Genomic DNA, 16,615 nt, shown 5'->3' on the forward strand with positions numbered 1-16,615 from the left:
AACCGCAGCACCCGGAGGAAACCCATGCAGACATGGGAAGAATGTGCAAACTCCACACAGTCACCTGAGGTCAGAAGCAAACTCGGGTCTCTGTGAGGTAGCAGTACTATCCATTGTGCCGTCCCAGTGAGTAAGGTGGACCATTATCTCTAATGAGCACTTCTGGAATGCCATGGACACTGAACGATGGCGTAACTTCTCAATGCTAATCCTTGAAGTGGTAAATGGCATCTGGTAAACGTCCAAACATTTTGAATAGGCATCAACATAGCAGGAGCATTGACACTTGAAAAGGTTAGGCGAAATCGGCGTGTAACCATACCCAGGGCTGTCCTGGCCACTCCTAGGGATAAAGAGACGTTGCTGGCAGGAGCTTTTGATGCTCCTGACATGCGGTGCATTGCTGCACCAACCTCTCGATGTCGCCATCAAGTCCCGGCCACCACACGTAGCTTCTGATGAGCATCATCAATTTGGACACTCTTGGGTGTCCATTGTCCATTGTCCTGAAATCTGGCTTTCCTGCCTTGGCTTGGGACCAGAGCACGGGCTCCCCACAGGAGAATGACATCCTGCACGCTAAGCTCTTGTTGCTTAGTGGTGAAAATGCACAGCTCCTGAGGCAGTCTTCCCTGCTGTGCCCTGTGCAGGACGATGCGGACTAACTTCACTAAGATCGGGTCCTTTTGTGTCCACTCACGAATCTGCAAGGCTGTGACTGGCAAGGTGTCCATAAAATTCAGCACCAACACCACTTTGTCTGCTACTGGGACAGAGGGGCGTGTCGGCAATGGGAATCTGCTCAGGGCATCCGCATGTGTGATTTGAACGCCCAGTCGACACTCATATTCCGCCAATAATAGCGTCCATCGCTGGATGCTGGCCGACATTATTAGTGGGATTGCTTTATCTACCTTGAACACCCGAGCAATGGTTTGTGGTCTGTTATGATTGCAAAGTGCTGCCCATAAAGATACTGGTGGAACCACTGGACTGTGAAGAGTATGGGTAGCCCCTCCTTTTCGATTTTAGCACATCTGCGCTCTGCGTTGGCCAAAGCCCTTAATGTATAGACCATTGGCCCCTCCATCCCGTCGTCCATTTGTTCGGACAATACTGTCCCGATGACATATGGGGAGGAATCACACATGATCATGAATGGTGTGGAAGGGCCATAGTGCGTTAACTGACTGGAGGATGGCAGCTCTCACTTTATCTTGGCAAATGCCTCTTCCTGCGGCGCCCTCCATTCTCATTTCTAATGTTTTTTCAGGAGGGCATGCAGTGGTGCCAGTATAGCTGCCAAGTTCAGGATGAATTTGCAGTAATAAATTATGAGTCCGGGGAACGGGCATAGTTTGGTTATATTCTCAGGCACGGCGGTCTGCTTGATGGCTGGTAACTTCTCCATCGGATGCAAGCCATCCTTGTCGCCCCGGCACCCCAGGAATGTGACCTCTTTCATGTGAAATATACACTTGCCCCTTTTTAGGCGGACACCTGTCTCAGAGAAACGGAGAAGACTTCCTCTAAATTATCCAGGCATTCCTTCTCGATGACTCCGGCGATCAGGATGCTGTCCAAGTAGACTGCCACCCTTGGAAGCCCTTGGCGGATGATCTCCATAACTTGCTGAAAGATCACACAGGCCGATGACACCCTGAACGGAGGGCTGGTATATTCATAAACACACCTGCGGATATTGGCAATCACATTTTTCCTGGACCTCACATCCAGGTCCAATTGGAACTACGTGAGATTCATGTCTAATTTGGAGAAGGAGTGATCCCCAATCAACTTTGCATTGAGATCCTCCATGCATGGCATCGGACACCCATCCAAACATCAGGCTTTGTTCTCCATCAATTTGTTATCTCCACACAGGGTTTATCCGGCTTCAGCACCTGGACTACAGGCACTGTCCACTCCATGAGTTGCACAGAACAAATAATTCCCAAGCATTCCAGCTTCCTGAGCTCGTATTCCACTTTCCACACAGGCATAGGGAAGCGGGCCCAAGTAGACTTTGGCCATGCTCACTACAACCCCCCAGTGCCCGTCTTGAAAATCCGCTGCCAGTCTAGGGAGAGCCACTGTACCCAGTCGCAGCCCGAAAGACTGGGCCTGAATCCTCACACCACTATCAGTGGCAAACGAATGGATTGCTGCAGTAGGCTACCGGAGTTGCCATCATGCCAGGGATGGCCAGAGGTTCTCCCGTGTATATTGCCAAACGTTCATCAGTGCCCCTTAGGATCGGGCATTGGACCTCTGTATGGGCTTTGTGGTACGTTTGCTGTCCTATGACTGAGACGGTAGCACCGTGTCAATTTCCATCTCTAGCAGGTGGCCATTAGCCTGGACGGTGATTTTGATGGGGGCTATTCTTCTTGCAGTTTTACATAAGAACATAAGAACTAGGATCAGGAGTAGGCCATCTGGCCCCTCGAGCCTGCTCGCCATTTAATGAGATCATGGCTGATCTTTGTGGACTCAGCTCCACTCTCTGGCCCGTACACCATATCCCCGAATCCCTTTATTCTTTAGAAAGGCATCTATCTTTTTCTTAAAAACGTTTAAAGAAGGAGCCTCAACTGCTTCACTGGGCAAGGAATTCCAGAGATTCACAACCCTTTGGGTGAAGAAGTTCCTCCTACACTCCGTCCTAAATCTACCTCCCCTTATTTTGAGGCTATGCCCCCTAGTTCTGCTTTCCCCGACCAGTGGAAACAACCTGCCCGCATCTATCCTATCTATTCCCTTCATAATTTTATATGTCTCAATAAGATCCCCCCCGCATCCTTCTAAACTCCAATGAGTACAGTCCCAGTCTACTCAACCTCCCATCATAATCTAATCCCCTCAACTCTGGGATCAACCTAGTGAATCACCTCTGCACTCCCTCCAGTGCCAATATGTCCTTTCTCAGGTAAGAAGACCAAAACTGAACACAATACTCCAGATGTGGCCTCACCAACACCCTATACAATTGCAGCATAACCTCACTAGTCTTGAACTCCATCCCTCTAGCAATGAAAGACAAAACTCGATTAGCCTACTTAATCACCTGTTGCACCTGCACACCAACTTTTTGCGACTCGTGCACCAGCACACCCAGGTCCCTCTGCACAGCAGCATGTTTTAACATCTTACTGTTTAAATAATAATCCATTCTGCTGTTATTCCTCCCAAAATGGATAGCCTCACACTTGGCAACATTGAATTCCATCTGCCAGACCCTAGCCCATTCACCTAACCTATCCAAATCCTTCTGCAGACTTCCGGTATCCTCTGCACTTTTTGCTTTACCACTCATCTTAGTGTCGTCTGCAAACTTTGACACATTGCACTTGGTCCCCAACTCCAAATCGTCTATGTAAATTGTGAACAACTGCGGGCCCAACACTGATCCTTGAGGGACCCCACTAGTTACAGGTTGCCAACCAGAGAAACACCCATTTATCCCCACTCTCTGCTTTCTGTTAGTTAACCAATCCTCTACCCATGCTACCACTTTACCCTCAATGCCATGCATCTTTAGTTTATGCAGCGACCTTTTGTGTGGCACCTTGTCAAAAGCTTTCTGGAAATCCAGATATACCACATCCATTGGCTCCCCGTTATCTACGGCACTGGTAACGTCCTCAAAAAATTCTACCAAATTAGTCAGACACGACCTACCCTTTGTGAACCCATGCTGCGTCTGCCCAATGGGACAATTTCCCTCCAGGTGCCCCGCTATTTCCTCCTTAATGATAGATTCCAGCATTTTCCCTACAACCGAAGTTAAGCTTACCGGCCTATAATTACCCGCTTCCTGCCGACCTCCTTTTTTAAACATTACTGAATTCACTCGTCCTCCTCGGGTTGTGTTACGTGTAAAGCCCTGGCTCTGGGTGGGCATTTCCCCACACCAGGGCAGCATGCTAGCTGGTGGTTCTGGTGTTCCTGGTTCCCATGGTTCCTCTGACCACAGGTGCAGTACCGCTGTGAGCCCTCCTTCTGGAGCTTGGGAAAGATGTCTTACAAAGCTGTAAAAGCCCTCGGCTAACGGGTCTGGCCCCGACGTTGCTCAGGCGGTGGTTGGATGCTACTGGCTCTACTCTTAGGGGGTCATGCTCGCTGGATAGGGACACTATTCACCTCCATATCTCCCTTCTCCACATTTTCACGCAAGAGGGATATCTCTATAGCTTTTTTCAGGTCCAACGAAGGCTCAGCCAGAAACCTACGTGGGTCGCAATGTTGTTTATGCCACACATGAGATGGTCCCTCAGCATCTCCGGAAGGGATGGCCCATCGTCGTACTGCTCAGCCAAGAATTCTGTGACTAACTCCCCCAGGATTCACCCAGCCATGTTGAACTTGTAACTCTGTACTATCACCAAAGGTTTGAGGTCATAATGGTTCGCCACAAGTGCTACCAGCTCGTGAAGAATTTTGAATCGGCCGCCACAGGGTAGGTCAGGTTTTTGATGACGTTAAAAGTAAGGGCTCCGTGGGCAGTCAGGAGTATCACTCTTTGGCAGCCATCTCCTGTAATTGAATTCGCCCTACAAAACTAGTGCATCCGCTCAGTGTACTGGGTCCAGTCTTCTACGCCTGCGCTAAAAGCTTCAAGCCTCCTGAAGAGCAGCATTTTAAAATCTGTTCTGACCTTGCTCCCTTCGGACAAAATTCAACCGTGGTCTGGACATCCAGAATCGCAACTTGTAGTGCTGTTTTTCCTCGTCGCCAGGACAATATTCACAGGGGTCCTGAGAAGGCTTGAACTCAAAGATTAATTTAGTTAAAGAAATGCTAGGCTGCAAAGTGGCAGGCAGTACATCCAGTCTCAATCCGGAACTTCCGAAGATGTCAGTTCCTAACCTGGCCGCTTTTAATAATAATAACAATAATAATAATTTATCAGTCCGGTTCACTGAGCCCCACTGTTAGGCCTCTGTTCCTCAGCAGAGGAGCTCGTATTCCACAAGCCCCATGGGAAGATTAATCGGGTCATCCCCATGTGTCTCGTGGAGGTTATTACATTGACCTATAACTAACCATGTATTTCCAACAGCCCAATTATTTTATGGTATAATTTTAGAAATATTTTTAACTTAAGAATTTTGTAAGATTACATTATTTTTGCAATACTTGTTCAAATTATTACATACGCTAATCATCCTATCTCACTGTAATAAGCCTCCTGTGGCCCACGGGGATACCCTAATCAATCTCCACATGGAACTCGTTGAACACGAGCTTCTCCGCTAATGGGCGGAGGCCTGACCAGCTGGGGCTCGTTAACAGGCTATGAAAAAGTCGGCTCGGACAAGGGCCGGCATTCTGGTAGTCCTGATGGGGACTTATTGGGTATGTGCCGTCGTTGCGGCCATTTTGTATGACTACAATAAACTTTTATTCACCTACAAGGGCCTCCTGGGTCTTCAAATTGGTGACAAGGTAAAAACAGCCATTGTGATTCTGGACGTCCCAGCCGCATTGGAATATTGCTGCCCAGGAACGAGATCGGGGAAGTTTTGAAAATGCTGGTCTTCGGGAAATTGGAGACCTTTGATGTAGGCCTGGAGGATTTGGCCTAATATGCCAAGTGAATGCAGTATTTCGTCTAGGCGTATATCAGTAGAGAGGACCGACGGAAGGTAATCCTCCTGACCGTTCCAACCTTTGGCATAACCAAGAGCCTCACTTACCCGGCAGCCCTTGACTCGAACTCGTTTGATGAACGTGTGGTGTTAGCGGTGAATCATTATGACTCAAAACTGTCTGATAATGTAAAGCTATTGGTTTAACATTTCTGTGCGGACACTGGGGAGTCGGTGTCGGACTCTCTGACACGTCTCCGAAGGCTGGCAGAACATTGTGAGTTCGGTCCATCCCTCTCTGAAATATTATAGGAACCGTTTGGTGTGTGGGATCAACAATGTGGCAGCTCAGAGGAAATTGGTGGCAGAACCAACATGAGACTTGAAAAGAGCCATCGAACTAGCCCTGTCCCGTGAGAATGCTGAGAAGGGGGTTCAGGAGCTCCAGGAATTCATTAACCACAACGTGCATTGCGTTGATTGACCCCTGTACAGGAGTACAGTACCCGCTCAGGGGCAGTGCTCCCATGGCCTGATCGCCACAAAAAGATCAACCAAGTACACAACGTCACGTCTGTACTCAATGTCCAGGGTCACCACGGACCAGCGTGACACGTTTTCGGATGGCAACGGGGAGTACCAGCGGCATTTCCATGATGGTGGTCGTAGAATGCGCAGAAACCAAGGCCATGGCCCAGCCTGAGGAGGATAACCTGATTCATCTGAATTGCATCACAACCCCTAAAGTGGCAGCGATTTGGATTACACATCAAATCAACAGGTAACCCATTGGTAATGGAGATCGACATGGGGCTGCCGTCTCCTTTGTCTGTCAACAAATCTTCCATCATTGGCTTTGTACAGGCATCCTGTCCTTGGGCTTGCGTGATACCAAGGCGGGGCTGGCGACATATATCAGGGAGCCGTTGAATATCTTCGGGACCACCATGACCCGGTAACCCATAAGCAGCAGACAGGTAGACTTCCACTAATAGTAGTACTGGGGCCGTGACCCAAGCTATTGGACTGCGATTGGCTGCGAATGCTTCACCTAGACTGGCAACAAATCTTGCGGCTGGGCACCAGCATCGTGGGCGAGGTCCTCGGGAAATATCCGGAGGTTTTCCAGAAGGGCTTGGGAAAAACAAAAGTGGTCAGGACAAGAATTTATGTCGACCCAGAGGCCCAGCCCAAATACTTCAGAACACGACCTGTCCTCTGCACCAGAGTTTTTGAAACTGAGGTTCGCAACCCATAGGTGGGTCGCAGGTGGTGTTGGGAGGGTCGCAGCGTTCCCAATTATAATAATAATCTTTATTGTCACAAGTATGCTTACATTAACACTGCAATGAAGTTACTGTGAAAAGCCCCTAGTTGCCACATTCTGGCGCCTGTTCGGGTATAGAGGGAGAATTCAGAATGTCCAATTCACCTAACAGCACGTCTTTTGGAACTGTGGGAGGAAACCGGAGCCCCCGGAGGAAACCCACACGGACACGGGGAGAACGTGCAGACTCCACACAGACAGTGACCCAAGCCAGGAATTGAACCTGGGACGCTGGAGCTGTGAAGTAACAGTGCTATCCACTGTGCTACCATGCTACCCATGGTATTGGGGGAGAAGCACCCAAAGGCTGCGACCAACTTCTAAGAATGACAGCCTCAACTGGCTTTTAAATTGAGAATGCCGGAGACACAAACAGGCCAGGATCTCACTACTGAGTCTGCTGGAGAGAACTTCACAGGAGAGACCACGGCAGGGCAAAGCAGTGCTGATGTGAGCTGTATCCAGAGCTCCAGGATTTTTGGTGAACAACCCTTTAAGACAAAACTGAAACGGGAACAAAGCAGTATAAAGATGATTTCTTGAAGTATCTCTTTGTTAATTGTGCCAATGCAAATCAGGATGCAAAGCCCATGTGTTTTATATGCAGGGAAGTACTGGCAAATGAGAGTTTAAAACCCTCAAAACGCGCATCTCCAATTGGAACAAGATGCAGCATCACGGAAGTACGTGACCATCAATGCCCACAGTGATCTGTACAAGTATACTCAGCTCCCCTTCGGGGTCTCATCCACATGCGCGATATTACAATGGGTAATGGAAGGTATCCTCCAGGGACTTCCCAAAGTGGCAGTATACCAGACAATGTGCTAATTTCAGGGGCCACCGAGAAGGAACAGGTGGATAACTTGGAAGAGGTCCTCAGGCCGTTCTCCCAGGCGGATGTCCACCTGAAGAGAGGCAAGTTTGTGGTTAAGGTGAAGGCAGGCATGTACCTGGGATATTATGTGAACAAGGATGGCTTGCACCCAGTCGAAGAAAAGGTTCAGGTCATAAAGGGAGACCCAACACCAGAAAATATGACCAAACTAAGGTCATTTTTGGGGCTCATAGGAACAGGAGTAGGTCATTCAGCCCCTTGAGCCTGCTCCGTCATTCAATGAGGTCATGGCTAATCTGTGGCCTAATTCGATGTACCTGCATATATTTGGCCCCTAACCCTTAATATCTTTGCTTAACAAAAAATTCTCTAACTCAGATTTAAAACTAACAGCTAGTCTAGAATCAATTGCCATGTGTAGGGGCTGGTTTAGCACAGTGGACTAAACAGCTGGCTTGTAATGCAGAACGGTCCAGCCATATTTTTTAGACTGTGCCCCTAGTTCTAAAATCTCCAACCAGCAGGAACAGTTTATCTTTTCCCATCCTATCTCTTCCTGTTAATATCTTGAAGGCTTTGATAAGATCACCCCTTAACCTTCTAAATTCTGGAGAAAACTGGCATAATTTGTATAATCTCCCCTCATAACCCAAACCCTGAAGTCCAGGCTTGTGAACTATTATGGGAAATTTATCCTGAAATTAGCCACTCTGTTGGCACTCCTACATGACCGGCTGAAGAAGAACCAAAGATGGGCATGAGGAGCACCACAAGAGGAGGTATTTGCAAGGGTAAAAAGGCAGCTACTTTCTTCCCAGCTGTTAACACATTATAACCTGCAAGGCTGCTCATCCTCACATGAGACGCTTCCCCATACGGCATTGGAGCAATATTGTCCCATCAGTGGGACAACGGTACAGAACGCCCAATGACTTATGCATCTAGGACTTTGGCTGATGCCGAACATCTCTACCGCAGACAGAGAAAGAAGGGGTGGCCGTGATATATGCGGTGAAAAAATTCCATCGGTACATCTAAGGGTCCCACTTCTCTAGCATCATTGACCATAAGCCCCTGCTGGGTCTCTACAAGGAAGACGAGGGGTTTCTTCCCATTGCCACAGCCCGGATCCAGCGCTGGGCGTTGATATTAGCAGCTTATGAGTATACGTTTCAGCATCACCGGGGTGTACAGATGGCAATGTACAGATGGCAATGTACAGATGGCAAATGTTTTGATGCTCTCAGTGGACTGGTAGTCCTGACAGGGAATTATTGTGAGTATGACTTTGTAGTGGCCATTTTCTTTGACTGCAAAATAACTCGCGTTTATTTGCCTGCAAGGGTCTCCTGGGTCCTCAGAATCCTCAAACTCATTATTGATAGGTTCAAAAAAAGAAAGAAACGTGTGTGCTGGAAATCAAACATTTCTTTAACAGTTACTCTATTTTTCTGTATAAAGCACAGGTAGTTTCTTTTTAAATAATCTGACAACTGTATGAACATCCATTGAATGCATTAGTCCTATAACTAGCTTAGATCCTACTTACGTATGGATGGTGGCGCATTATGGCTGCAGCTCCCAAACATTTCAAGCTTGTGTGATACCACTGGTTCACCCAAACACTCCCGAACGTTGCACGGTTGAGATGTCAGTAGAGTATGAAGGCTTTCAGCTGCAGATCGAGGAGAAAATAAAAACAGATGGCAGTAATAAATAAATAGTATTTGATCTGATTAATCAAACTTATATGCAAAAAGTGTTATTTATCAATCTGATGTTAAATGACAGACACATGCAATTTAAAGGATGAATATATTCCTACCCTCCCTGACTGCAGCAGCCAATAAAAATCCAGCTTGTGGAAACTCAACGGTATCCGGTTTGATCAAAAGCTGCGTTTCCAGACCTGCTTCTTCATAGCCATTCTTTTCAGCCATTTCTGCATAGATTCGCAGCTTCTCCTCCAAACTACTGCAAACGAGCTGATCTTGAGAACTCAGTCGCTCTGTACAGAAAGATCAGCAATCTTTTTTGCAAATATCTACATTTGAATGTGTTAAGATATAGTTCACCACAGTGCAAAGTGCAAAGTGTCACGACTCCCTGGGCTAGTGCATGGTCAATTCCAGCTCCACTTGACCTGGAGTCGCAACACAAATGAAATTGGATGTTGTTTTAAAAATACATGAGCACTTTGGCTGAGCCAAATAAACTGCATTCACCAGGTGTGAAAATTGTAAACACAAGTCACCTTTTATTATTTAATGGTAATATAAATAAACTGACAAAAATGTAACTGACTATCTGATACCCCTATCCTAATCCTCCCCCCTTTCCAACTGACACAACATAGAAGGAAAGGACGGTGGAGAGGGAAGAAAATAACGATGAAATAAAAGAATAAAGGATATCTGATGCACCAGGATGGCTTCCAGTGAATGGCTTTCTGGAGTTCAAGTTTTTGTTTCCGCATTTCTTCCTTCTCGGCTCGAGATGGTTTCCTACTTTTTCTGTAGATTCAAGATCGTTTCAAATTTATTGTAACGATGTGCCGGGCACTCACTGGTTTTAGGACAATAAAGCAGTTATTTACTTCAGCAGCAAGAGAGAGAGAGAGCTCTCCTTCTCCTTTCAAGGTCGAATCACTTCTGCCCAGCTCTCTCAAAGCATCACGCAGGAACCAATCACTCACTGTTGTCAGCCAGAACACTGTCCCCCGACAACCCACAGGCTGCCAGCCGGCCAATCGAACTGCCTACCTCCAAAGCTGGCTCTTAGGATCCACTCAGCGCTTACGAGTCTGTTTTCTCCTTGACAAAATACAAAACCTGGAACATAGTCTACTGACTAGCAGCTGCTTCATCTTGAGTCCACTGCTTGAAGGCACATTCCCATTGTGGGTTCATGGACCAAAAAACCCAGTAAAGATACAAAAAAGGAAATGGGAAGGAAGGTTTCTGACAAAAGAGTACTGTTTTTACTACTCCTCCTAAAAGCATAATAAAAATAGAATACTTAACAATTCTCTCTATAAAATATGAATAAATAAATTTGGGATATTACCTTCTTCAGGGTACTCATTTAAAATCCAAATAGGAGACTGAACACATTTATCTCAGGGAACACTGGAGGGAGTTGCAAAAGTCTAATAACTTATATTACTAGTCTTCTCCTGAAATCCGGGGCGGGATTCTCCACTCTCGTGCTGAAGTGCCCACGCCATCGTGAACGACGTCGAGGTTCACGACGGTGCGAAACGGCCCCGATCCCGACCAATTCAGGCCCCGACAATGGGCTAGGATAGGGGCCGCGTCATCTACACGCGCCAGGCCTTGTCGCCGTGTAAAGGCGGCGCCGCATAGATGACGCGGCCGGCGCCGCATAGCCGGCGTCACCCGCACATGCGTGGTTGCCGTCCTCTCTGAGTCCGCCCCGCAAGAAGATGGCGGACGAATCTTGCGGGGCCGCGGAAGGAAGGAGGCCCTCCTTCAGAGAGGATGGCCCGACGATCGGTGGGCACCGATCACGGGCCATGCCACATTTGAGGTACCCCCCGGTGCAGGATCCCCCCCCCCCCAGCGTTCCCGCGCTGTTCCAGACGGCAGCGACCAGGTGTGGACGGCGCCGGGGGGAATCCGCCGTTTTGGCCTGGCCACTCGGCCCACCCGGGCCGGAGAATAGCGGGGGTGCCGGAGAATCGCCATTTTGGGTGTCTCCGGCGATTCTCCGGCGATTCTCCGGCTTGCGGAACTCGACGGGGCCGTTCCCGCCGCTTGGGAGAATCGCGGGAGGGCGTCGGACCGGCGTCCCGGGAAAATTTGGCGGCCCAGGCGATTCTCCCAACCGGCGCAGGAGTGGAGAATCTCGCCCCCTATTTTTCCATTAATAATAAATGAAAAGGCAAGTTAAAACAAAATTAGAACTGTTGAACCAAGGATGATGATACATTACCAACATTTCTATTGGTTTATTATATATTTCAGTATTTTTTCTATTGATTTCATATGTAATTAATACTATATAAATTAACTTCCACATGAAATATAAACCCCCTGTATTTCTAATCATTGTTACACTCTTGTCCATGGATTGTAGACTTTTAGGTTAATCGCAAACCCCTATGCCCACTTTCCCTGTTCTTTTATCTTTTTGGATAATCTTTGTTGGGATTCTCCGTTGCCCTACCTTGAAATCAGGAACGGCGATCGGGCGGAGAATAGTTCCCGATGTCAAAACCGCAGCAGGCGGCGGTTTGACGCTGGGTCGTGATGCTCCACCCCCTCCAAATTGGCGTTATTGAGTTGCATGCCGTGCGCAGTTGCAACGGCGTTCGCATCTCATTATTGGGCCCACCCACGATGCTCCGCCTCTGATGGGCCGAGTTCCCGATGGCGCGGTCCACATGTAATCTCGACAGTCGTGAACCTGGCGTGGTGGCTGTGGAGAGAGAGAGAACGTACAGACAGTGTCCAGCACCACCATACTTTGTCGACAGTCGTGCCGCAGTCCCGGACGACTTCTGCCAGGGCTGGGAGAGTAGTGCGGGGAGGCCAGGAGGACGGGCTCGATCCACCAACTGGCGCCATCTTTTCAGGCACGATCGATGCACGTGTGGGGTTGCCTAGCGTACGTGTGGCTGCAGTTTGTCAGCCCTTCGCGTGTCCATCATGGACCTGGTGATTTCCAACACCGTTTTCTGCGTGTTCTGCAGGTGTTCCTCGCAGCACCGGTGCTAGCCCCTCACCGGTAGCGGAGTCGGTGCGGGTGTGGCACCGGTTTTTCCATCGTGGAACTCCACGGATCCTTCGTTGGCGTCAACACAGACGCAGGAACAGAGAATCCAGTCCCTTGTGTTTTTTAAAAACTTAATTTTTGCTTTCTGGTTCTATCGTCACTTGGACCATTCAAATTGTTTCCCTACTGAAATGAAAATCACTTATTGTCACAAGTAGGCTTCAAATGAAGTTACTGTGAGAAGCCCCTAGTCGCCACATTCCGGCGCCTGTTCGGGGAGGATGGTACAGGAGAGAGTCTAATTTGGCTACAGGTACACTTCAGGTTATATTATGAAGTCAGATACTTGCAGAATTTGTTCATGTGCTCTGCATTTTATTTTTAGATAAATCATTCTGTCTAGTTCTTAAGAATATTGCCGAAAAAAAGATTTTGTTGATGCTTTTTGTCTTGCACACATCAGGACAATCACAAGAACACCAATGTCAGGGGAAACAACAACGTTATACTATATGTGGACAGAGTGCTGATTGGTTGTCAAGTGGAATCTGATTGGAGACGAGTTGTCATGGAGAATGCACCAACTAATCCTGATCGACAGTAAACTGTGAAGCTTTGTTTGAACATTTTAAACCTGGCAGATTGACTCTGATTGGTCAAGGCACTGCCCTGAGGAATGAGCCAGCAAATGGCTATCCCTTATTTTGTTCAGCTGAACAGACACAATGAGTGTACATGTTCTTTCTGTCTGCAATGAACAGGGCCCTGTATATTAGTATATGTAACTTTCAGTAGACAGAAACTTGCGGCACTGCAAGACCAACTGACAACATTAAATTGGGTGCCAGCATAATTCGTAGCACACTGAGGATTATTGAGCAAATGTTGGTCTGTCGCAGAATCACATCTCATGTTGGACACTATGATTTGAGTTTTTGCAAGCACGGGCTGGTTGGGTATGGTCTGCACCTTGCCTGTTGTGAACAGCGGCTTGGACATACTGTTTGATACAGTCTGCCAGTCATTGGGTTGTATGGCCTACGTACCTAACATTACACTGGCACTGCAATTCATATACCACATTATTCATTTCTGTGATAGGCAAACATTGTTTTGGCTTGACGGCAATACCCATTTAGTGGTGAATTCTGCTCATGTTGCTACTGCATAGTAGCAGCGTCAAATTGCTAGCTTCAGCTGTGGCCCAAATTTTTAGATACCTTGCCCTTCCAAGGGCGGCACCGTGCCAGAGACCTGAGTTCAATTCCAGTCTCGGATCACTGTCTGTGTAGAGTTTGCACTTTCTCCCAGGGTCTGTGTGGGTTTTCTCCGGGTGCTGCTGTTTCCTCCCACAGTCCAAAGAGGTGCAGGTTAGGTGGACTGGCCATGCTAAATTGTCCCTTAGTGTCAGGGATGTCCAGGCTAGGTTTTGGGAATAGGGGGAAGTGGGCATGGGTAGAGAGCTTATTTGAAGGACTGGTGCAGACTCGATGGGCCGAATGGCCTCCTTCTGCACTGTAGGGATTCTATAATTCTATGAAATCTGAAGTAGACTGGGCACTTTTCGGTGCACAGACTGAGCATTTTTCAGCCGGAAATGACAGACTGAGGCTCGTTTAAGAATTTGTATGATATACAGTCTGAAACAATCTGATCAGAGTAGCCATTATCCCGAGGACCTCTTTGATGAGCCCCATTTCAGTATCAACCTTGCCCGGTGAGCAAATGGCTTGGGCCCTATTTACAAGATTACCAATAAGACCAAAATGAAAGAATCCCAATGCATGCCATTGAAACTAGGCTTGCAATAAACTGTAGTAGTAGAGAAATCCCTGGCAGATTCCTTAACCAGTGTCTTTTTTCAGCATACTAAAAGTCTGTACTACCAAATGATTATTGGGTCTCAAGAATAATTACTAATTTTTGCATTAGATGGCCTCATCACTTAACATTCTGACATATACTATAACACTCACAATACCACCCTCAAATGAAATAATTTGGGAAAGTTGCAACGAGTAACTTTAAAAAATACATATATATTACGTGTTATAAATAGATCTTATTTCTTAAAGATCATGTCACATGCCAATTACCGCACATACCAATTTTCCCAAGACCAACTTAGGCCGTAATCTTGTAGAGCTAATGTTACAGCAGTGTTGATCACTGGAAAAAAAATGAATGCAAGAATTGTATTATTCTGTATGGAATTTAGTCATGGCAGGAGAAGGTGGCAGCAAGTTGGCACAGATCTCCAGCATCCAGCTGTAAATGATCAAGCTTTGGCTGTCAAAATAACAGAAAGAATATGGGGGTTGGGGAGAAATGATCACACGACAGGGGCGGTAGTCCCAGAGAGCATCTGTCACAGGTGCTGATGCCAACGCCATTTTTAAAAGACAGCCACATCAGCACTCACTATAAAAGGTGAGGGAAACCAAGGGCTTCTGTAGATGTGAGAAGAGCTGAATGTCAAAGGTAAAAATCATTGCACAAAACTTCTGAGTACCCATCACAAGCACACCATTCAGGACTTACACAGGAAAGTCTGATCTGGACTAAAGTTTAACAATGAAGAAGATGTGACAGAGTGGATACCGGTTTGCCCCAAGACTCAGCTACACCTCGCTCGGAGACCACCAGGTGGTTAGAGAAGGTAAGGAGATTCTGTTCACATCAGCTGGCAGAAAGAGGCCAGTCTGGATGAGCAATGAGGCCTGGTCACTGGTCGATGCAGAGATCAGCAACCAAGGTGTCCAGCAGTGAGAGTGTGTCCAGTGCAGGTAAAGGATGAATGATCCCCGCACTACAAGGGTGATGTTGAGTGTGTACCTTGCAAACTATGGATGAAAGGTGGGCAGTGACAGAGGGGTCACTCAAATCGTAAGTGATTGGTCGTTCCATCATGTGTACCCTGTGCACCTTCGCCAACTGCATCAGGATTACTGAATGCATATCCACATCACACAGATGTGGACTCACACCTGTCATTGGACCAGGGGCAAGTCCAGTGTTGAGTGGATTTCCTCAGCCTCATCTGGAGCCTAACCCGCTGTCCACTTCTTCTTGCTGGACTAGAGGGCTCACAAGAAGTTGGAACGAGTCAAGGCTGGAAGAGGGGTCCCCAATGTCTGTGATTTGACCGTTGCGGAGTTGTGGAGGCCCTTTAGCTGGTTGGGGAGTAGGTTGTTTGGTGTCAAATGCAGAAATTGGAGTGTCTGCCGTGGAGAGTGAGGACCATGTGCACTTTGCGATTAGTTTGTACCAGAATGGTTCATAGTTTATCATTTTAGGACCTAATTTTATTTGCCTTTCCATGAAAGAAATGATGCCAGGTAATGTGCAGGCGGAATTGGCCACCTATCCTCACATCTGACAGCAAATGTGATTCAGTCTCAGAGGCATACCTTCAATATTATCCCCTTGCACTAAGCAGCAGCACAGATACACACATTCTAGTGGGTAGACACATGTGTATTGACCCTGGGTCACACTCTGGTGAACACCTCTATGTTGAATGGAAATAGATGACGGTGGCTGTGACAGGTGACACAACCGACATTCAGAGGACCTCTGGAGGCCAGTTCCATGATACGTCCCAGGGTGATGATGTGCCTCTGATGATGGCCACAATTGACTGCTGCAGCTGCAGAGAAAAACAGGGGAGAACCTGGAGGAGCTGCCTGAGGTGTTGAGCAGGCAAGTGCGGGCAATGGAGGAGTCCATCGAGGCCCTGACCTCTGCAAAGTCTCAGGCAGATGAGCACATTGCTTTCTTCGTGGAGGGGCTGGTGACTGTCACGGAGAGACAGACTGAGGAGACCACCTAGTGGATGCTTGGTGTTAGCGTGAACCTGCAGACCATTACTGGAGCTGTGTTCCACTGGGTCAGCGAGAGATGGAAGATCCCTTTGGACATCTGTCCAGGAGCAGCTCCACTCACAGAAAGGGGTGAAGTGCCACGCATCATCAAGGGGTTGGAGGGACTACCAGCTGAGAAACTCAAGGGTATCTCACATAGCACTCTGAGGATTGTCAGTAGCTCCTCACCTTCTCACCCAGTGAGTTGAGCTCCTCCAGTGGCAGTGGTTGCCAGAAGAGCCACAGTCATCAAAGGTCA

The 16,615-nt window shown here is 47.7% G+C and overlaps 1 protein-coding gene across 6 annotated transcripts in view; it reads right to left on the bottom strand.

Annotated features, from left to right (window-relative positions):
• The window catches only part of arhgef28a (Rho guanine nucleotide exchange factor (GEF) 28a), a 680,059-nt gene that overhangs the window by 162,311 nt on the left and 501,133 nt on the right, over positions 1-16,615 (bottom strand). For all 6 annotated transcript variants that reach the window (XM_072516088.1, XM_072516093.1, XM_072516090.1 and 3 more), the window contains 2 exons: positions 9,582-9,764; positions 9,306-9,431 (listed from right to left, as the gene is read on the bottom strand). In XM_072516088.1, the coding sequence (XP_072372189.1) occupies positions 9,306-9,431; positions 9,582-9,764 (309 nt within the window). The remainder of the gene's footprint in view (positions 1-9,305; positions 9,432-9,581; positions 9,765-16,615) is intronic.

This window comes from Scyliorhinus torazame, chromosome 9 (genome assembly GCF_047496885.1).
Source record: "Scyliorhinus torazame isolate Kashiwa2021f chromosome 9, sScyTor2.1, whole genome shotgun sequence".
In the NCBI taxonomy this organism is placed as follows: Eukaryota; Metazoa; Chordata; class Chondrichthyes; order Carcharhiniformes; family Scyliorhinidae; genus Scyliorhinus; species Scyliorhinus torazame.